Source organism: Hemiscyllium ocellatum, chromosome 10 (assembly GCF_020745735.1).
Source record: "Hemiscyllium ocellatum isolate sHemOce1 chromosome 10, sHemOce1.pat.X.cur, whole genome shotgun sequence".
Lineage (NCBI taxonomy): Eukaryota > Metazoa > Chordata > Chondrichthyes > Orectolobiformes > Hemiscylliidae > Hemiscyllium > Hemiscyllium ocellatum.
The window spans coordinates 16,841,736-16,865,644 of NC_083410.1; the positions used below are offsets into that span (position 1 = coordinate 16,841,736).

At 38.3% G+C, this 23,909-nt stretch overlaps 1 protein-coding gene across 6 annotated transcripts in view; it reads right to left on the minus strand.

Annotated features, from left to right (window-relative positions):
• Positions 1-23,909, minus strand: part of ahctf1 (AT hook containing transcription factor 1) — a 101,987-nt gene that overhangs the window by 46,607 nt on the left and 31,471 nt on the right. For all 6 annotated transcript variants that reach the window (XM_060831291.1, XM_060831292.1, XM_060831293.1 and 3 more), the window contains 12 exons: positions 22,033-22,161; positions 18,606-18,696; positions 13,764-13,853; positions 8,438-8,578; positions 8,055-8,159; positions 7,848-7,947; positions 7,469-7,592; positions 7,326-7,382; positions 7,009-7,155; positions 2,747-2,937; positions 1,453-1,597; positions 1,131-1,259 (listed from right to left, as the gene is read on the minus strand). In XM_060831291.1, the coding sequence (XP_060687274.1) occupies positions 1,131-1,259; positions 1,453-1,597; positions 2,747-2,937; positions 7,009-7,155; positions 7,326-7,382; positions 7,469-7,592; positions 7,848-7,947; positions 8,055-8,159; positions 8,438-8,578; positions 13,764-13,853; positions 18,606-18,696; positions 22,033-22,161 (1,449 nt within the window). The remainder of the gene's footprint in view (positions 1-1,130; positions 1,260-1,452; positions 1,598-2,746; positions 2,938-7,008; positions 7,156-7,325; positions 7,383-7,468; positions 7,593-7,847; positions 7,948-8,054; positions 8,160-8,437; positions 8,579-13,763; positions 13,854-18,605; positions 18,697-22,032; positions 22,162-23,909) is intronic.

The following is a 23,909-nucleotide window of genomic DNA, read 5'->3' on the forward strand; positions in this document are numbered from 1 at the left end:
ACAGGTATAATGCAACATAATGGAGATATATTGTGCAACATGAGTTGATTGGGGAGGCAATGGATTGTTAATCCAGAGACTCGGGTTTGAACCTGCAATGCAACTGGTGGTATTTGAATTCAACAAAAACCTGGAATTAAGAGCCTAATGTTGACCTCGTCAATTGTTGTGAAAAAAAAAAACCCATCTGGTTCACTATTGTCTTTTAGGGAAGGAGACTACTATCTTTATCTAGACTCCAGACCCACAGCAATTTGGTAAACACTTAACTGCCCTCTGGGACGTTGATTCCCTCATCCCATGAAAACAAATTCCGACCTAACCAGAGCCAAATTTAAACACCATTAGATTTACTCTCATTTTAGCAATTTGTCTAAACTCTGCAGTTTCAAATTCCAACAAACAGCTTGACAAGTACGTCTTCCCAAATCTAACTTAAAAAGAAGCAAAGATAAGCACACATTAAGCTAACTTGAAAGCCAATTAATGTCGTAGACAAGCTGGCCATGTCAATTACAGACTTGGCCAAACGGAGTTTAGCTTGGCAGTTAAGGTAAAATTTCATTTGGGGGTTATCGGAGAGACTTCACCACATTGCTTTCAAAAGTTACAAATTCGGTTTAATTCTGGTACTTCCTCAATTTCAGGCAACTGTTACTCCAGTGATCAATCTGACTATTTTGTTTTTATGGCAGATGGTTAACTGTTCTATAGTGTGACCCAGGGGCACAAAAAGTTTGTGAACTTGGCAGCGTGTCTTCACAGAAAACCACATTTAGATGGCATTTGTGATGGGTAATTAACATTTCTTGCTAGTTACAAACAAGAAGGCCTAAAACATAAATGAATAAAAGTTTTGAAAGGCAATGGTAAAATTTGTAATCATGCTTCATGTTTTAACATTAAATTTAAAATTAATGTGGGCTACCAGAGCACCTTTAGAAAGCAAACTGCTATTTACACTCAGCTATACAAAAATGGGGTTGAAAGCAGATATTTCATACATATCAGATGGATTTGTTTTTCCTCAACCCTGGGGACTTGCTCTTGCAAAATTAGAGACTGCATTAATAAACTCAGTTTCCAATTATTAAAACAATTTTCAATTAATTAAACCGCTTTCAACCTACCAAATTCATTTTCAGTGACTGATTGAGCTGCAAGGCTGGCACATAGTTGGCTCTTTGAAGATGATGAACTAAAAGAAATTCTTGGTTTTGAAGATTGCCACTCTTCTTCAAAAACTTCTCCAAACACTCCTGCAAATACACGATATATAAAATACTGCAAAATTGTGATTATAATGTTTTTATAACAAACTTGATTTATCAGCGAATACTTTCCTACTAAACTGACAACTCAATGAAAATGTTTTTTTCAAATTACAGCTAAAAATTAACCTTCCCTTCCAACTGCAGGTGACTTTAAAAATGCGATTTATGGATACTTTACCTGTTCAGTAGCAGTGAAAGGGAGTTTAAGTAATTCTTCCATCAGTCCATTCTCTTGACATAGCTCATACATGTGCTTCAGCAAATCTTCTACATTTATTCTGTTTGCATTTAGTCGAAGTAGATGCCAGGCCTCCACCATGCACCTTTATATTTTAGAACAAGCATTTTGAGCTTTAGTTTTAATATTAATTTTAGACAATGATTGAACATTTAACATGTGCAACCTACCGGTCAAGAAGCTTTAGGGCAAAACACAACATGGAAATCTTTGAAAGACTAGTCATTAAAATAGAGAATAGAAGATAGAAGATAGAGGATAGAGAACTGATAAAATGGCTAAACTAAAAGGCCTTCATTTCTCAACAGGAGTATGATATTCAACCCAGTCTGTCATTTAATTAGATCATGAATGATCTGCATCTTAACTCCATGGTTCCATAACCTTCATACTGCTGCCCAATTAAAAATCTAGCAGTTTAAATTTGAAATTTTCAACTGCCCTATGCTGAACACTTTCATGGTGGCGAGTTCCTCAATATGTCCACTACCTTTTCAGTAAAGGAATATTTTGTGATATCACACTTAAATGGCCTAGCTCTAATTTGAAATGTTATGCTATAGCTCTATGTTTGGGAGCTTTTTAAAAAAATTTCTTGATGCGATATGGACATTATTGGCAAACATCTATTGCACATCCCTACTTAAGAATCTACCACATTGCTATGACTCCAGAATCACAGGTAGGCCAGGTAAGGATGACAGATTTTTTTCCTTAAATGACTTTAACGAATCAGATGGATTTTTAGAACTGGCAGTGGTTACATGGTCACCAAAATGACATTTAAAAAAAAAAGTTCCAGATTTAATTGAAATTATATTTTACCTACTACCTTATTGGGATTCAAACCCCAGGTCCCCAGAACATTAGCATGGGGTTCTGGATTGTTAGTTCATCAAGACTACACCAGCATCTTCCTGTTCTCAGTGATGAAGTTGCTTTGCTACTACTTGAAGCACATAACAAATCACGTCTGGTGTGACGAAGTGAAACGCAACTTATATTAAGAGGCATAGTACATGTTATTCTGCTTAACAGGCCTGAGATGTTCCCTTTTCTTCCCAGAACACACACACAAAAAGTGGTTTATGCTTAGAAAACGGCTGTTAGAACTACCATCTTATTGGAACTGCATTTATAACTGAATGCAATCTCGTAACTGAATGAATAAAAGGAATATTACACTAGCAACCAAATGAACTACTAAAAGTAACGTGATGAAGAAATCAGTTACCTGTTAAATAGCAGTACAGTAAGGTGAAGTTTAACCTCACTGCTACTGGCCATTGAAGGTTTCATTGCCTGCATGTACCGAAGAGCTTTTCTATGTTCTCCTTGGCACATCAAGGCTTGTAAAATTCGGACATGCTGCCATGAGGACAGTGACCTGCTAGTTGCTGGATGCAAAATACGATCTAAGGCATTCTTTGAAACAAGGAAAGAAGAAACAGATCAAATGCAAGATTTTTCAACTGCAGCTCAACTACCATATCATACTTATTCAGGTTCATCAAACATTACTCCATTGATTGGCATAATCATTACAGTTATATGATATACTGAATTATCTTAAATACCTATGGATACTTTGATCATTAACATGTGTCAATCATGGCATTTTTAGTATAACAACAGGTCATTCATCCCATTTTCAGTGTTAATGCTCCACATTATCCTCCTTCTACCTGCTTCAGCCAAATCAACTAATAACCAAATTGTTTGCACATCGTGAAACATAAATTTAAAGAGAATTATTGTCTGAGAAATATCTATGGAAAACTTTAGTAAACAAATTCTGTTACCCTGTTAGTTTTGTACACCAGACAAGGAGACAGGAAAATCTGGCAGTAAATTTACGCAAATTTTAATTAGGGTCTCAGAATCAGATTTAACTTAAGGGTCTGTTTCTGTGTTGTCTATGATTCTAATAATGTTACTAAAATTTGGACAGGGAACTGTTTGAGACCTGGGAAATGCTATTGGTTCATTAACTACACAAAAATTACCTCCCCACTATGGTACTCCGTAAGAGCTCAGGATCCAGTCCCAGGATTGATGATCAGCTGAGGACAGACATAACTGAATCTCACAGAGAACAAATTATGTGGAATGTGCAAAGGGCTCCACCTTTCAGACATCCCCTTGTGCCCAAAGAAGAATCATACCATCTAGTACTTGATAATTTCAGTATGTACCTGGTTCCATACCAACCAACCCGGTTTCAGGTGATCATTCCCTCCTAGTTTATATGCTACTCATTATTTTATAAATTATGTCTTCAAGATTTCGCTTTGAGGGCTTCCTCAAATATATTGCCTCTATCCTTATTTCGTATATATGAGCATTCTAAAACTTTGCCTTTTGCTTCTGGTCTTGCCCAGATCTGGCATGTGTCCTGAAGCAAAGTTACACCCGAAACATCGACTTCTGCACCTCCTGATGCTTCCAGCCTCCTGCCTGTGTACTTTGGATTCCAGTATCTGCAGTTTTTGTCTCTAATCAGGTGTGACATGAATAGATCCAGGATGTGATAGCCACCTTCACTTTTTCCAATGAAAAACAGTTGTAAAAGTTCACCTTTACAGCTATAGAACAATAAAAGCAAAATTGTGCAGATGCTGGAAATCTGAAATAAAGACAAAAATGCTGGAAAAGCTCATGTGGCAGCATCTATGGAGAGAGAACAAAACACTGTTTCAAGTGCAAAATGACTTCTTCAGATCTTGCTTGCCATTTCAATAACCACCTTGTTCCCATGTTACCATTTCTGCCCTGCGTATGCTGCAATGTTCCAATGATTTTACATTTCCACAGTCTCTCCACTGCATCTGTTGCAATGATGCCTTCCACCAGGATGCCTCTGACAAGACCTCTTTTTCCATATCAAAGGTGCCCCTCCCACTGTGGTTGACAGCACCCTAAACCCCAACTGAACAGTATCTCGCACTAAATAAAAACCAAAAGAACTGCAGATGCGATAAATAAGAAGCAAATACAAAAATTGCTGGAAAAGCTGTGGGTCTGGCAGTATTTATGAAGAGAAATCCGAGATAACCATTTGGGTCAGTTGAGAAAGGATCACTCGACCCAAAATGTTAAACTCTGCTCTTGCTGACAGATTCTGCCAGACCTGCTGAGCTTTTACAGCAACTTCTGTTTTCATTTCTCACACTTCGAACCTTACTCCTTATTCTTCTCTTTTCTGGAAGGACCAACTGCCCTCTGTCTTCATTTTGCATCACACTAGTTGACACATTCAAAGGGTCATTTCCGCCATGTCTCGTAGAATATCAACACATCTTCCTCTCTCGTCCAGTCAGCATTCCACAAGGACCATTTTTTCCATGAAACTTTGGTCCAGTCCTTTGTTGCTCCTAATATTTCCTCATTCCCCTGTATACCTTTCCATGCAATCACAAAGTATAATACCTGCTCATTCACCACCTCCTTCTCACTGTCCAAGGTCCTAAACATACCTTCCAGGTGAAGCAGTATTTTATTGTACTTCCTTAAATATAGTCTAGATGTGAAATAGACTAGAATAGTAGTTTATTGTCTCTTATGCATTAAAAAAAAAGCAGTGAAATGTGTTTAAGTCACCATACCACGATGCCAATATTAAAAATAGAAGGCATAGACAAGAAAATTTTTTTAAAAACAAATTAAGACAAAGTTTATCTTAGTTCAATTCCTAGCTCTTGGCTGCAGAAAAGAGTATCGGTGCTATGTCAAAATAATCACCCTTGCAGCCGTCGATGCATTACTTCACTTCTTACTAATTCTCTTCCAATACAGCAGTATCCTTGTTGTAGGTAAGTTAACCAAAACTACATGTAACTTTACAATTGATGGCTGTACCAGTGATCTTACATAAAGTGGTATACAATGTGGATGGCTGTTCACCCACACTATATAACATATTCCATTCTGCACACCTTCGCTGAAATGACTTAAAAATCAAATAAAAAGGCAAGATGGTAGACTGCAGGTTCTTACTGGATTGACGAAAGTACCTCCTTCATGCACATCTGTTAGGACTTAACTGGGAAGAGTGCAGATATTTAAACCCCACTATTCCACAAGTTGTCAAATATGTGTAAATACAAAATTTAAACCACCAGGATGATCAATTTGTTCACTAACTACTGTTCGGGACAAAAAGTATTTCACACTAAATTTCGTCATTCACTAGAAAAGAACTCTTTGTAAACAAATTTACTTTTTAAACAAATAGCAGCAAAAAGAAAGGACTACTAGTGTATTACAATGTGACTTTAAACTAGCTCTTTTAAAATACCAAATACAACAACTCACATGCGTGAATAATAGATTTCAACAAAAAATATCATGAAAACATACAGCACTGGGGGAAACAAAATTCTGAAGACAAGAGTTCAAATCAGCAGGATGGAGTTAACTCTCAGTTTTGATTTTAGTAAGGATTTCATGCTGTTGTCTGTAGTGTGATGTTTCTTCTTCAATCGGGTGGATAAAGGTCTTTTCCTGGAAAGAATTATTTCTACGCACACTGATAGAAGGATGTTTTCTGCTTTCTAGTTTTGGATGGTTCAGACTGCATACTTTCCAGTTTGTAGTAAATTGGTTTGGCCAATGCAAGGGCTGTCATCAGGCAGCTGCATTGTGACTCAAATTCCTAGTGCCTCTCTTGATTCAACAGAACAATCTCACTGCTCCAAAAGTGACATTTTTAACGGTGCAGGGCAATGTTACCACTTGCTTAAGTTGCAAAACCCTCCTTTTATGTGAGTTATATCACCGTGTGAGAATTTCATTCCAGTTTCATTACCCACAACTGAAAAATATATGTAGTACCTTACACTTGTGAAGATCATAAGCAACTACATTAGTTACTTCTTTAGAGAATTCCAGCAGAGGCAGATTCGTTCCTAGATCTGTGCTGACTATTCCTATTGGATAAGCTTTTTCTCAGTTGTAGTAATTTGGCACCTGATTATAATCCATGCCTCTATATAAAAACACGACAACTGACCATCCATCCATCCTTGTTCCAAAGACAATTACGCTGCAAAAATGTTTGATTGAGGAATGATTTCACTATGAATTTTAAAGATACTCAGCATCTAGTCTCAATTTAATGTAACTTTTTTGATCTTCTAACATATAGCTTACTGGTGTAGCAGATTCCTGGATCTAAAAAAAAGTCTTTAATTTAATCATCTTCATTTATAATGCCAATGGAAAATGTATTCAAAGCATTTAATTCCTGCACTTCTGGAATCACAATGAAAACATAAGTAAAAATTTCCTGGATAGTTCAGAATTCTCAGCCATGTTACTCATCTTTGGACACACTACCGTGGTTAGCATGGACATCACAAGTTTCAGTTATTACATACAATTAACTGAACAAATAAGAATTTAAGTTAATTAAGTAACTCGACATTTCAATAGAAATGACAACAACTTGCTTCAACTAAGGGTAAAGTGAAGTTTATTTCAAATATGAGTACGTACCTCATGGTCACTGTGATCCAAAAGCCAAAATCCCTGAATAAGGTTTACTAGGCCCACAGGTATGGCAAAAGCAGGTGGAAAAGATTCAATTGAAGACTCATTCTTATTAGGAACAGAAGAAAGAACATCCAGCAGTAGATAAATAGCCTGTAAATCAGAGGTTAAGGCTCCAAAACAAAGTGCAGCAATCCAATTATAACTAAATTATCTATATAATTAAAATCTCAACAGTAGGTCAGATATTTGCAAACACTAACTCATCAATGCCAGAAAGGCGGTGAACACCAAAAACAACCTTCTATACAACTAAAGGATACGATGGCATGCTTTGTTGTTTCATCCACACTCTCCAACAAATATACATCAAGAAGAGCCTGTTGTTATGAAAAATAAAAATATTAGTTTAACAGCTGCAAAATTTTCATTTCACTAAAATTGCCATTCAAGCATTACATCTTACATGAAGAGTTGAGGGTGGATATTTTCCTGTTCCTCCTTCATCCCTCTTCCACAGCTGTGCTATGTGGTCCCCAGTTTCAGACACCATTCCATCAATCAATAGGCAGTCTGAACACCATTTGCCTCTGGGTAAAACAAACATTTTAAAGTGTAACATGAAATAAGTCAAGTTATTTTGTGACCATTGACCAGTTGTTTAAAAAAAAATTGATTCTTACTCTAAAAACTATTTTCTACATAAAATAGATTCAAGATACTGATTTAAAAACCAGAAATTATGAAGCAAGTTATAAACAGAGTTGTGCTATATATTAAGCTAGCAGGTTTGAGAATCACATTACATATTTAAATTTCCAAAATACAATTCATTAAGAACATACTTTGATAGACGCTCCAACTTATGCCGTCTGTTAGTGTAATAATTTTGTATAATGGGATAGTTGTAGATGGGCCTGGATAACTGTAGCACATCTATATCATCTAAAGAAAAAGTAAAAAACATCAATAATATAAAACTCACTGAAGTGCAGCATAATAAGGTTATTCCAGCTTAGTTGATAAGCATTTTTAAAATATGTTGCTGTTACCTGAACCCTCTGGGAGTAGGCCAGCACGACAGAACCACAAGACAACCTGAGTGTATTGAGAAAGGAGTGTACCTACAATGCGCTTGTTCATTAAGTCAACCAATCCTGTGGGAAAAAAATATTATGCTAATTAAAAAGGATTTCCAGAATTATTTTATATTCAAACAATATCTAGCAGGAGATTTTTCTGGAAAGAAGGCCTCAAAATGTTTATTTGTAGGTGACTGTCGCATAACTCTACCACATATTTGGTGCTTTTTTTGTTTATATAATTTAAGAAACACAACTAGCAACATTTAAAAATATTGTTGCACACACAAAATAAAATATAGATTAGTAATCATATACATAAAACAGTGCAACTGTAATTCATATACACACACCTCGCTCAGTCAGTTCCTGGGCCTCAGTAAGGAAACAGCTAACAATGGTGGTGAGGTTGCTAAGTAACATCTGGCAGTGCTGCAGAGACTGGAGTGTGTGTGGGTCAATGAAGTGACATGATCCATCAAAAAGTGGAACACCTAGTGGTTAAAGGATAATGTGAAACACACTCAAGTTAAGCAGGTGTCAACCTTATCAAAACAATTTTTCACAGCGGTTAACTTTCATATGTGTACACTTTTACAAGCATCTGCTTTGAAATGAGAAGAAATGTGCCTGAAACACAATTTTTTTTAAACAACAGAGCACGTGATTAATTTAGGGCGACCCATTTATCTCATGCTTATAATAATACGCATGCAAGTTCACAATGTCAGCTCCATTAATCAGAGGAAGCTACTAAGCAAACATTAGTTCTGCTCGGCAAGCAGATGAGAAGTACCCAATCCTGTCATCCAACCATCCCTTCAAGACATGGATTAATTCTGGGCTGATTTGCATATCGCCAAGATATAGGTTGATTAAAAGTCTGCAAGGATTAAGGGAACAAATTACTAGCAAACTTTCAGCCAGAGAATAGTAACATAGCAGGACCATACAACAAAGATTTCTTTTGGGAAGTTACTTCCAGGTTCAAAAATGTAACTGAATTAAAAGGGAAAAAAAGTCTTTCTTAAATAAAAATCATTAATAGTTAATGTTTAAGATACTGTTTTAATAAAAATAGTTAGATTCAACAATGGAGCATCTATCTGTGCTTTAGTGTAACACAACTTAGCAGGTCAAACACACATTTCAAAATATATAATTTTACCCAGCTGCAGCAGAACACTATAGGATCAGGGCTTAATTATAAATAGTAGAGTACATCTCATTGAAAGCATACACCATCTCATCCAAGAAATTTAACTAGTTCCAGTATTGTACGCTCCCAACATGAGAATCTAATCATCTCCCTTTGACATTCAATCGTATTACAATTATTTAATTCCCCATCAACTTCGATGGTGTTACCTTCACCAGAATCTTATCTAGGCCAATCACAAATAAGTCAAAAGTTGGGAATGCTCATTCCAAAGCCTGTCCACTACCTACAAAGCAGAAGTCAGGAATATACTGCAAGATTTTCTAAATACCTAGGAGTGCAGATCCAACAACACAACAGGCTTGACACCATCAGGACCAACTAACTTGATTGGAACCTCTTCCTCCAATGGTACACACAACTGTCACTATGTGCCATCTACAAGAATTACTGGAGCAATTTAAAAGTTCATTCAATGAAACTTTCCAAACATATAACTCCACACGTTTATTTTCAATTATGCACCATTCATACTCTGAATTATAATGTCACATCTTCACTATCATTGGGAATTCTGGAAGTCTCTCCTCAACAGCACTGTCAGTCTATCTACACCACAATGGCTTCAACGGTTCAGAGGTGTGACTCAAAGGCATCTTCAAAAGCAATTAAGGATAGCAATAAATACTGGCATGGTCAGAAATGCCCTTGTCATAACAAAAAAATAATTCCACTGGCTCCTAGTGAAGACAATGACCGAGTCAACCAAAAAGCAACATAAATTAAAAAAGGGTAAAGCTATTTACCAACACCAAACCAACAAGACATTTTTTTTTCCAACGCAGCCAATTCAGGTACTGGAAGCTACTATAAACGCAGTCAAACACTTGGCCCAGGGTGGGAATAAAATCTATTGGTTTTGTGGGGTCAGCATGGCTTTCCACAAAGCCTGCACTACATAAAGACAAAAATAACAACACAAGTTGAAGAAAACAGTCGCACTTACCTATCAATGCTTCAAGTGGAGATAAAATATAAAACTGAAGAGTTACGTACAATGAACAAAGAAAATTTACAGCCCAGGAACAGGCCCTTCTGCCCTCCAAGCCTGAGCCGATCCAAATCTACTGTCTAAACCTGTTGCCCAATTCCTAAGCATCTGTATCCCTCTGCTCCCCACCTACTCGTGCATCTGTCCAGATGCACCTTAAAATGAATCTACCGGGCCTGCCTCTGTTACCTCTGCTGGCAACGTGTTCCAGACACCTACCACCCTCTGCGTAAAGTACTTGCTGCGTGTATCCCCCTTAAATTTTCACCTCTCACCTTGAAAGCGTGATCTCTCATTATTGAATCCTTCACCACCCTGGGAAAAAGCTTATCTCCATCTTCCCGGTTTATACCCTTCGTGATTTTGTAAGCCTCAAATCAGGTCCTCCCTTAATCTCTTTTTTTCTAATGAAAACAAACCTAACCTACTCAACCTCTCTTCATAGCTAGTACCATCCACACCAGGCAACATCCTCGTAAGCCTTCTCTGCATCCTCTCCAAAGCGTCCACATAGTTTTGGTAATGTGGCGACCAGAACTGTACACTATTCTAAATGCGGCCGAACCAATGTCTTGTACAATTTTAACATGATTTGCCAGCTTTTATATTCAATACTCCATCCAATGAAGGCAAGCATACTATATGCCTTTTTGACCACTCTACCCACCTGTGCAGCAACCTTCAGGGTACAATAAACCTACAATCCCATACCTCGCTGCTCATCAACTTTTCTCAAGATTCTTCCATTCATTCTATAATTCACTCTAGAATTAGACTTGCCTAAGTGCATCGCCCCACATTTGTCTGGTTTGAAATCCATCTGCCACTCTCCTGCCCAACTATCCAGTCTATCTATATTCTCCTGAATATGTACAAGCACAGAAAAACATGGTTGGATGCAGCTTCGAAGTGGTGACCAAGAAGGATGGTTTGAAAGATGAGATTTTGTAAGGGAATTCCACACAATGGAACAGTACAGCCAGAAACTACCACCAATGTGTAGAGTCATGATGCAAAGAATGTCAGAATCCAAGGTATCAAATATGGTGAATGCTCGGCTAGAAAAGCTACAAACAAAAATTGAATGAGGCTGTGATGACAAAGAACACAAATCTTCACTTCAGTGGAAACAGGAAGCCAATGAAGATCAAAGAAAAGACCAACAGGGGAACAAGGAAAAGTTGATGAGCAGCGAGGTATGGGATTGTAGGTTCATTGTACCCTGAAGGTTGCTGCACAGGTGGGTAGAGTGGTCAAAAAGGCATATAGTATGCTTGCCTTCATTGGATGGAGTATTGAATATAAAAGCTGGCAAATCATGTTAAAATTGTACAAGACATTGGTTCGGCCGCATTTAGAATAGTGTACAGTTCTGGTCGCCACATTACCAAAACTATGTGGACGCTTTGGAGAGGATGCAGAGAAGGCTTACGAGGATGTTGCCTGGTGTGGATGGTACTAGCTATGAAGAGAGGTTGAGTAGGTTAGGTTTGTTTTCATTAGAAAAAAAGAGATTAAGGGAGGACCTGATTTGAGGCTTACAAAATCACGAAGGGTATAAACCGGGAAGATGGAGATAAGCTTTTTCCCAGGGTGGTGAAGGATTCAATAATGAGAGATCACGCTTTCAAGGTGAGAGGTGAAAATTTAAGGGGGATACACGCAGCAAGTACTTTACGCAGAGGGTGGTAGGTGTCTGGAACACGTATGCAGTAGGGGCTTATGATGATTGTTAAAATGGAAAGCTGGTAAGGAATATCTAAAATAATTGTCCCAATGAAGCTGTAGGAGCAGACATGTATTTCAGTGGTAGTCGGGATCAGTTACCTTTCTAAGAAAAATAACTACTCTGGACCTAAGAATAAGAACTAAACAATGAGTTAGGATGTGCTATTTTGACAATGAACCAGCAAGAGACAATGTTTATAATGGTCCTAATTCAAAAAGAATACTTTGATTCTCATGTGGAGTGGAGTTGCTCAGGAGAGAAGAGGAAATAACAAAAATGTGCTCAATGATGCGCAACATGCCAACCCTGGTAAATAGACAATAGGTGCAGGAGTAGGCCATTCTGCCCTGCGAGCCTGCGCAACCATTCAATATGATCATGGCTGATCATCCTTAATCATTATCCTGTTTCTGCCTTATCTCCATAACCCTTGATTCCACAATCCTTGAGAGCTCTATCCAACTCTTTCTTAAACGAATCCAGAGACTGGGCCTCCACTGCTCTCTGGAATGGAGCATTCCACACAGCCACCACTCTCTGGGTGAAGAAGTTTTTCCTCATCTCTGTCCTAAATGGTCTAGCCCATATTTTTAAGCTGTGTCCCCTGATTCGGGACTCACCCATCAGCAGAAACATGTTTCCTGCCTCCAGAGTAATCTTATGTCTCAATCAGATCCCCTCTCAGTCTTCTAAACTCAAGGGTATACAAGCCCAGTCGCTCCAGTGTAAGGTAATCCCGCCATTCCAGGAATTGACCTCGTGAACCTATGTTGCACTCCCTCAATAGCCAGAATGTCTTTCATCAAATTTGGAGACCAGAACTGCACACAGTACTCCAGGTGTGGTCTCACCAGGGCCCTGTACAGCTGCAGAAGAACCTCTCTGCTTCCATACTCAATCCCTCTTGTTATGAAGGCCAGCATGCTATTAGCCTTCTTCACTTACCTTCATTGACTGGTGTACAAGAACACCAAGATCTCTGTACTGCCCCTTTACCTAACTTGACTCCATTTAGATAGTAATCTGCCTTCCTGTTCTTGCCACCACAGTGGATAACCATACATTTATCCACATTAAACTGCATCTGCCATGCATCTGACCACTCACCTAACTTGTCCAGGTCACCCTGTAATCTCCTAACATCCTCATCACATTTTACCCTGCCACCCAGCTTAGTATCATTAGCAAATTTGTTAAAGTTATTGCTAACACCATTAAGATATTGCTAATATCTTGTCCAATTTATCACCTACTGTCAACACTCAGCACTTCAACATCAGACATAAATCACAAATGCAATTCCTTCTGTACTAGCTCTCATATCAAAAATGCTTTCTGCTTCATCATTGCCACTCACTTATCTCAGCAAGTTTCAAACCCATTTTCTTAGCAAACATACCTTGAAATGAAGAAAATGACCATCTAAGTAGTAGTAGACACCAAATATCAATGACAGAAATGATTAACTGTTCATGCACATGCATGCAGAAACATTTGCATCGCAAACTAAAAAGTATGCAGTGCAGCTGAGAAGCAAACTTGTTCTGCATGAAACTGCAACTGCAGGTTAGTCATCACTTTTTGAGAGAGAAAAAAAGCCAAGGAAAAAGGGTATGGTATTTTCTACCACCTCAGTCTCTCTCCAACCACAGACAATGTGAAGAAAATATAGCCTTAGACTACATATTACAAAAGCCAAGAGAATCGCTGAAAAAACACATTCACACATTTCAGACTTACAGATGCCGTCAAGTTCCTCTTTAGTTTGAGTGATTTTTTTCCATGTCCATTCAAGCACAAAGCGTAGACTGGCAGCTGATCTAGGTTGTTCTTATTGTAAAGAAAAAAAAACACATTACTTTCTACAGATAAACAACAGATCAAAACATATTTTCTGAATTACTTAAGGCAAAATGTTAAGATTTCTTTGCAAGTAGTTTACAGTTTCCAGCAGAGATTTATTCTACAGTTTGTTCTAATTATGGAAGTAGTAGATAAAATATCATAGCTAAAAGAAAATAAAATACATGACTCAGACGTCCTTTTATTCCTTCATGAAGTCCAGCAAAAAGGTAAAGAAATGTGTTTTGTGGGATTTAATCAACTTTTTTTGTTTAAAAAAAAGCTGAACCTCAACCTTCACAAAGCTACAAAATGTTTCATCACCTTTTTTTTGGTCACCTTTGAATAGATACCATAGGACCTGCTTAAAGATAACTCAAATTTGTTCTCAGATTTGCTGACTAGGTGTCTGGAAGTGTTTACATTGGTGAAAGCAAAGAATGCCAACTCCTGGACACACAAATTGTATAGATGCGGTTAGAAACACAATTGTGCATTGTGTGTTGGGTCTCTTTTAAACATCTAAATACCCAGCTATATAGTTTAACAGGGCTGAGCCGATCAGGAACAAAAACTAGGAATCAAGGCACTCAGTATTGGCTGTATAAAAGAAGAACCAACAGAACTCGGGAGTATCCTAGTGTAATAAAAAGCCAGTTTCAAAATGGTCAGGGGTAGCTGAAGAGGAATCCAGGAGAAAAATAACCAAGAGACCAGAAGAAACAAAAAAGCCAATGGTCACAGGAACCAGGAAGAAAGGAGATTTCGTCTGAGTGATTAGCCTAATACACCAAGAGGTGACCACTAGTTGAGAACCTGAAGAGGAGGCTTCAGGTAGTGAATTGAATGCTGAATTCTGGCTCTATGTAAACAGGTCTGAGAGGGGCTTTGCACCAACTGAGAAGGGGCTGGACATTTGCCAGGAAACTGTCCACAAGAGGAGACTGAACCATTAGCAGCTAAGCAGTCTTTAGGCACTCCATGTCAGAGCGATATTGCAAAGAATAAACAGTGGAGCCTTCCAGAATGAACAGTAAAATCACGATGGAAGAAGATTAAGTGTCACATTGTAATTACTGTCATCTGAATTGTTTGATAATAAATCACATCTACATGTCTAGGGTATTATGCATGACCACAGTTTGCCAATTAGTTTGCCTCATACTCTTAACATCCAAAAATCAGCACAAGACAGATATTGAAAGCTATTTCTTTTTTGGCTTGGTGTAGAAAAGCTTACATTTGGTTGTTCAAACCAATGAAATCATGTAGCTTTATTTATCAGTAAGGATTTGAGATTCCCAATCTTCATTAATTTTAAACCAAAAAGAGGGTTACTGATCCCTTGATAGACCATAACCAAACTTGGGGGCTGTTCCAGGATCGTAACAATCATCATCACGAGGATGTGGTTGCCTCGCAGTATTGTTACTTGACTAGCAAGCCAGACTAATGTTCTGGTGTCATAGGTTGAATACCAGCATGGCAGAGAATAAAATCTGAATGGTGTCATGACACACTGGGATAATGAACTGAAAATCAAACACCAGAGTAGTCACAAACCTGAAAAATTAATTAAAATCACGGAATTATCCAATTTAGTCTGTCTAACTTAGGTTAAAAGAAACGTGCATAGCAAGTTTTCTCCACTAACAAGAAAATTTATTGATAATCAGTGTTTAAAACCTATACCAATAAGTTGAATGACTAATCTGTAAATCTTAATTAGAATTCCAATACACAAACAGATAAACACACTGAGACAAGCCAGCAGAGACAGAGTGTAACATAGCAAAATTCGATGATACTAAAATAGTTGGGAGAGCTAACTATGAAGAGTAGATAGAGCTTACAGATGGATATTGGTAGGCTAATGGATATTGGCAGGCTAATGGATATTGGCAGGTGAATGGGCCAGAATGTGGCATGGAGTTTAAATGTGGATAAGTGTGAGGTTGTTCATTTTGGCCAGAAAATTAAAAGGGTAAATTATTATTTAAATGCAAAGCAGATTCAAAATGAATCAGTGCAGAGGCATCTTGGGCGTCTTTGTGCATGAATCGCAGAAGTGCGTATGTAGATGTAGCATATAATAAGAAAAGCAAATGGAATCCTAGCATTTGTTGCAAAAGCATTGGATTATATATTTAAAAAAGCAATTATACGAGACATTGGTAATACCACACCTGGAGTACTGTATCCAGTTTTGGTCTCCCTACTTGAGGAAGGATATGGTGGCAGTTCAGAAGAGAAGAGGTTCACCAGATTGATTCCAGGGATGAAAGCACTCTTGTAGAAGGAGTGGTTAAATAGCTTCAGCTTGTACTTGTACAGTTCAGAAGAATGAAGTGGATGGGAGGAATCTGACTGAAGTATATAAAACGCTAAAGGGAATTGATAAAGTGGATGTTGAACAAATACTCGAGACTGTCTCACATAGGAGAGCAAGAGGACATTGAGTGAGAAGAGGTAGGTTCAAAACTGAGATGAGGAGAAATTACTGCAGAGGGTTGTCAAACTGTGGAACTCACTACCCCAGAGGTGAAAGCAGAATCAATCAACAGATTTAATAAATAAGTAGATATGTTTCTAATGAAATGTGGAGTAAAGGGTTATGGGGAACAGGCAGGAGAGACAAATTGAGCCTGGTAAGGATCAGTCATGATCATGTTAAATGGCAGAAGGGACTTGAAGAGCTGAATTGCCTGCTCTTGCTCCTAATTCCTATGATCCTATGACAAGAAATAACAAATATTGGGTATGGGGAAAGAGGAGGCAAAAAAAAAAATTCAGAAGCAGACTTCTGATCATAGGTACCAAGGATTTCTTTTATCCCCTTCAGATTCTTTCTAATAACTTGATGTAGTGGATATAGCTATTCTCAGTCTTTCACCAAATGGTTGTAATTTTTTGTCTTTTCAGGGCCTCCGAAGGTGGATTTCCCTTTTCATTTGAACAGGAAGTTTATAGAGACAAATACTTAAGAAAAGTGGGACTGATTCAAATGAAGAATGCAGGACAGCATTCCAGGAGAAGCACCACGCAGAGGTAAAAACATGGTGTCAACCTGTTACAACACTACTTACCAAGCAGTAAACAACAACCACACAATCCTACAATCAACAGATCAGATCAAAACTCTGCAGCCCTGCCACATCCAGTCATAGAGGATAAGGCTCCACATCCTGAATCATGGGAGCATTCAACAAAAAGAAAAGGCTTAAGCATCTGAAAGCACCTTCAACTAGAACAGCTGAATAAAATGTTCCTAATCAGCTTCCAGGTGGAGATTCCTAGCAATGTAGATACCATTCTTCAGCCAATTAAATGCACATCATGTGATAGCAAAAATCAGCTGAAGTCACTGGATACTGCAAAATTAAAGGCATGATGTTTTAACAACATGCTGGCAGGTAGTAGCAAAGCTATTCTTGTATGTTACAACACAATGGGTATCTACCCAATGCAGAAAATTGCCTGGGTATGGCTTGTTTTTGCTCCAATGTATTTTCAGATCATCAAAGGATTGATGGAAGGTGTCATCAGTAGTGGCATCTACCAAAAACTGCTTACTGACAAACAGACACTGTTGCTTCAATTCCTCTGCACCCCTCACCCAATCCAACCTGACTGCAATCTGTGCTCTTAGATCCAATCCTGATTTTGTTATTAAGCCTACTGGTAAGGGTGGTGCTGTTGTAGTCTGACGTAGTGATCTCTGCATTTCAGAGGCTGAGCGCCAGGTCTCAGATACCTCCTATCTCCCACTGGACCACGACTCCATCATGGAACATCAAGCCACTGTATCAACTATGATCACTGACCTCATTTCATCTGGTGATCCCCAGATCTGCTGAGTTTTTCCAGCAAGTTCTGTTTTTGTCACTGACAAGGAGTTTGGGATTCACCAGGCCCAATCAGCCCCGACCTCATTTAAGCCTTGTCCATGCTTGGACAACATGATCTCAAAAGGGGAACTGTTGACAGCACCTTCAATTACTTTGCTGATGATTGGCGAAGGCTAACAATCTTTGTTGGGCAAGTCAAAAAAAAAGGTACATTCTGATCAAGGATTTTCCCCTGTAATATCCCCCCCATAGCCAATATATCTATCACACATGTGTGAATAAACTAAGTTTGGGATGAGATAATAGAGAACAATGGATACTTGTGAGTCTGCACACTTGGAAATCACCATTTTCAGAAGAGGTTGGAAAAATAGTCTTTAGTTCATGATACTCCACAATTGAACCTGGCAGCATGCTTTAAATAATCTCTGGACTCCTCTTGCCTGTTTCAGACTTTACATATTGGTCCTTTTCACAGTTTTGAAGCAAAAAGGACTTAGTCCCTCAAAGCTTTCAGTGGAGTTCAATTGAAAGCTTTCAACTTTCCATTAGTCACTTGTGTGAAGTAAAATGAGGGCAATACTGTATGCTTACATATTTTTCAGTCCAAATAAAATTGCCGAGGCCTCTGTAAACATACAGCTTCAATGGTGTCAATTACTTTTAAAACTAATCCAGAATTACAAAATTATAAAGATCAGAATGGCCACACTAATTTTTGGAACTTATGTTGAAAACGTAGAGATTTAAAAACCATTTTATTGACTTGATATATTCTGTTCTATCACATTTTCAAAATCAAATTGCAAAACTAATACAAACTGTAAAATGAACAAGAGTGTAACCAGGTTGAAACAGGATTATTTTCAACAGGTTTTAACTTCAGGCTTACCTTCTGCTGTCCATTGTCTGATGCATCCAGTTATTAATCCTAAGGAACTCGATTCTACAGCTGCTGACAAAATTGCTTCAAGTTTCTCCTCCTTAGTAAAACAAAAAAAAGTGTTATAATTAAGTTAACAATCCAGGTATCTCCCCATAGCTTTGAAAGTCTATTTCCACAGGGACATCTACAAAGTCAATATAAAATAAAAATGAATCTCAAGTAATCTGGCAAAATAAGCATCAAATTGAATGCATCATACACTAGCAACGATGCACTGCCCATTGTATGGATTAACCACAAAATTCACAAGTACTTTTTATATGCAACTCAGAAAATACATATAACCTGCAAGTCAGAGCCTAGTTTGCACATTTTAAAATCAATTACTGAGACATACACTGAGTAAATCATTATCGGCTAAGTGGCTAAAAAGTTAAACAGAGGCAGATGCTGGAAATCTGAAACAAATACAGAAATTGTTGGAAAATCGCAACAGGTCTGGCAGCATCTGTGGAGAAAAATCAGAGTTGATTGTATCTAGGAAAAGAGTAGTTTTTATACAGAGATGGGGGTGTGTGGAGTAAATAATAGATGGGAGATAGAGTCCAAAGAGAAAGAAAACAGTTGGAGAAAGAAGTGGTTTAATATCAATCTGGGAAAAATGAATAGCTGCTAATGGGGACAATAGTGGCTAACAACGGGTAGTGTGTGATAACAGCCAGTATAACAGGGTGAAGGAAAACATGAGGAAACGTGCTCAAGCCATAAAATTGTTGAAGGCTGCACAGTTCGCAAGCAGAAATTAGGTGTTGTTCTTTCATCGCTCACTAATTTCACTGTAGCACTGCAGCAAACCTGAGACAAAGATATTGGCCAAAGAATGCGGTGATGTGTTGAAGTGGCAAGCAACTGCACATTCAGGATCTTTTCTGCAGACAGAATGTAGGGATTCTGCAAAGCGTTCACCCAGTCTGCACCTTGTTTCCCCAATGTAGAGGAAACCAGATCGTGAGCAGAGAATACAGTAGACCAGGCTGAGTGAAATGCAGGTTAAGTGCTGCTTCACCTGGGGCCTTGGACACAGTAGAGAGGAAGCAAACAGGCAGGGGTTACACCTTCTGCGATTGTAGGGGAAGATGCCATGGGTTGTGAGAATGGGTTGGAGGTGGAGGAGTGGATCAGGGTGTCCCAGAGGGGATGGTCCTTGCGGAAGGCTGACAAGGAAGAGTAGGGGAATGTGATTTGATGGCACCCCGCTGGAAGTGATGGAAATGGTGGCTGATGAACCTCTGGATGTGGATGTTGGTGGGACGGTTGGCGAGGGCCAGGGGGACCATATCGACGTTTTGGGAGGGAAGATAGAGGGTGAGGAACTAATTTTGGGAAACGGGTTGAACCCAGTTGAGGGCTCTACCAACCATGATGCTGGGAATCTTTGATTAAGGAAGGTGGAGACCTCCTTATTGAAGATGGCATCATCAAAACAGGTGCGGTAGGAGACGGAGAAACTAGCAGAATAATTCGGAATCTTACAGGAAGCAGGTTATGGGGATGCATAGTCAAAAGGATAAAAGTAAGTCATATGTGAACTTTGTCACCTCCACTTCAATGCTGCAAAACTCCACTGAAATATACTGATTAGCACAACCTCAAAGAAATGAACTTCTGACATCTCATCAAATAGCTGCCAAGACTTAAGAGATGATAAATTCAGTTGGGAGAACAAACTGGCCCTGAATTATTTGATCATTGCTGCTTACGTGTTAACGCCATAGTCATCTGACAGAATTGAAAAAAAAAACAGCTAATTCATAGACTTGTTCAGAGGAAAGTACAGCAATGAAATACCCACCAACATGCTTTGTGATTCAATATGCTAACTTCTGTTGATTGCTCCCTACCTTCAGATCTTAGTGCTCGGATGCAGTCAGAACTCTTAGATATTTAGAAGTTTACATAAGAACCAGATTCCATCAAAAACAAATGCTTAAAAGGTTTCCTGCCAAGTGGTGACTAAAGCAGAGCATTTTTGTTGTTAAAATATTATATCTTGTCCCCTCTATCAATAAAGTAGTGATTCTTTGTGAAAGGCACAATAATTATCATTCCATGCGGTGTGCATTTTACAAAGATGTGAAAGAATATATCAGTTTGATTGCTAGAAGATGCAAATTTCATTTGACTGCAAGCTTAAAAGATGCTTAAGATTTCAAGATTTTCAATACAACACAATGAGGATCTGTCTGTCAAAAACTAAAATAAAATCAAAACACTGAAGGTCCTGGAAATATGAAAAAAACAAGATGCAGGAAATTACACAGCAAGTCAGGCAGCGCGTGTCGGGAGAGAATCAGAGTTATTGCTACAAACTGAATTGGACTCATTTAGAGAAAGTGGCACATCACATTTGACTTAAATGAGAATTATTCTTCGCTCCTCAGATGTTGCCAGGCTGCATTGCGAGTATATAATTGCATAATTGAAAGTGTGTTGCTGTAAAAGCACAGCAGGTCAGGCAACATCCAAGGAGCAGGAAAATTGACGTTTCGGGCCTGAGCCCTTCATCAGGATGCTGCCTGACCTGCTGTGCTTTTTCAGCAACTCACACTCAACTCTGATCTCCAGCAGCCGCAGACCTGTCTTCTATATAATTGCATACTTTCTTTGCATAGAAACTTTCAGTTTTGAAGAAATTGATAGGCAAAAGGAAGGCAATTGAAACTTTGGAATTCAGAATTCACCAGGTTACAAAGGTAGTTATGCACCACAGGTTGTTTCATTGGTATTTTCAAAGTTAGAAGGGAGAGAGCCATAGAAGAAGTGTTTAGCTGGAGACCACAAGACAGTAACTCTGGAGGAAAAAATTGCTGTGTATCTTTGTTAAAGATGAAATCTGTGCATTTAATTCCTCAAAGTTTGACAAACATTTAGTAAACAAAAGGAAATTCCAGAAGTATTCACAAAATTAACAGATCAAGGTATAGGTTTGGAAATTGAAAATAAATAACAAATCTCTATCTGGATCATCCAGGAGGATAGCAGTACCATGAATTTAGTTTGCCAGTAGCCAATCTGGAGAGTTACGTGCATTTTCTTTCAGAAGCAGTTGGTCAGCTTGGAAGACCAAAAAAGCAGGACTATATCTGCCAGTAACCGAAACATGAATGGAGGCCATTAGGAATTGAGACGCTCCTTATCGGAGTCACCAGCAAATACCGCCAGTCCCTGGAATGAAGTAGTACAGAGTTCTTGGAGAATGATCACTATCAGTTTTGTCTGGTAATACCAGTGGCTGAGCACTTAATCCAAACGACAGAACGGATAAAACAAAATTCAGCATACAAAGTACTTGATAATTGTCAAACATGATATGATGAGTCAAGGCACTCAATATTCATCAGAAGATATTACAGTACTTTCATTCTCAACTTACTTGTGAGAGACAAGAAGGCTGTATATCTGCAAGCCTTGGAGAGAGAAGGCCAGCCATCAGACAACGACTATAACCATCAGGTATAGCTTCACTAAGAAAAGGACCAGCCTTCTTCAAGTAATTCAATGTCTAGACAACAAAACTAGATATCAGTAATGTAGTGATAAACAATTCTTCAAAGTTCTCAGCATATTAACATTTATGATAAAAATCACACCAAGCAAGAATTCTTAAAACCTCTTTCCCCACATTATACTGTCAAATTTTTGTATACTCACTTATTCCTTGTCCCTTATCTCTTTCCCTCTTGAAAACTTATTTTGCTATCTACATCGGTGTAATAGGTAAAGTTAGCTACCATACATGATTCAGTACCTTCATCCAAGTAAATGAAATGGCTTGTAAATAGTTCAGGTCTCAGCACTGATCCCTGTATTGTACTCAACTGGTTGCAGCTTTTCAAACCAGAAGATGATCCATTTATCCTTATTTTCTGCTGCCTATTCAGCAATCTAGAATCAGCATCCCACAAGAAAACGTAGAAATTGTAGATTTACTGAAGTGATGGTACAGTGAAATAAGGCCTGGATCCAGTTGAGAAGATTGTAAAACTAAAGGTCAGTTCCCTGGGCGACAAATGTTAAGAATGACCAGTGCGTCGACTAAGAAGTTAGAATTCAAATTAACTGCACTCAAACAGTGCAAATTCATTACTCCAGTTCAAATGATGACCAGAGTAATTGAATGTCATCAAAATGTAGCATCACAGACCAAAGTACTGTTGTCAAGTTTAACAATTATTTTTAAAAAGATATGGTTATAGTCAAATTAACAAAAGATATTTTCATTAAGTCCAAAAGGATTTCGGTCACAGGATGTTACTCCCATTTTTATCCCTACCTTTACTCATTTTCTCCCACCCGCCTCAGGCACTTAGTCTCTCATTGTTTTTTTTCTCCTACGTCAGTCAGTTTAAGTAGTACTCTGGGTCAAGTTCACTCTGAAACTTCAGGTTTAATTATTTCACAATGATAAAGTTGCAATTAGATTGTTCTCTAAGTTTATAATTACCTCAGTTAAACGAAGTGTTTTCTCTAAAACTTAGGTGATCTGATCAAAATCTTCAAAATATTAATAGGAAAAGATAGGCAAAATAAACTACTTCCAATTTTTGGAAATTCTTGAACTAGGATGCATTGTCTAAAAATTAGGGCCAGACCATTCAGGAGGTTAGAAAGCACTCCTACGCACAGAGGATGGAGGTTTGGAACACTCTTCCACAAATGACAGTTGATGCTAGCTCAGCTGTTAATTTTAAATGAGTTTTGAGAAGATTTGTTGCTCAGGTTGAGGTTCTGGATGCAAGTTTGTTCGCTGAGCTGGCAGGTTCATTTTCAAACATTTCATCACCATACTAGGTAACATCAGTGAGCCTCTGGTGAAGTACTGGTGTTAGTGACCCACTTTCTATTTGTGTGTTTAGGTTTCCTTGGGTTGGTGCTGTCACTAGCAGCAGTGATGTCACTTGCAAGCTCATTTTCTCACAGGGTAGTAAATGGGGTCCAAGTCAATGTGTTTGTTGATAAGAGTTCCAGATGGAACACCATGCTTCTAGGAATTCTTGTGCTAGTCCTTGGATGGATATGTTATCTCAGTTGAAGAGGTGCCTTCCTCATGTGTATGTAAGGTTAGTAGTGAGAATGGGTCATGTCTTTTTCTTGAACTAGGATGCATTGTCTAAAAATTAGGGCCAGACCATTCAGGATGTTAGGAAGCACTCCTATGCACAGAGGATGGAAGTTTGGTACTAGTTTATGTTCATGTATCCTGGAGGCTAGCTGTGAATTTTAAATCAGAGATAGTTTTTTAAAAATTAA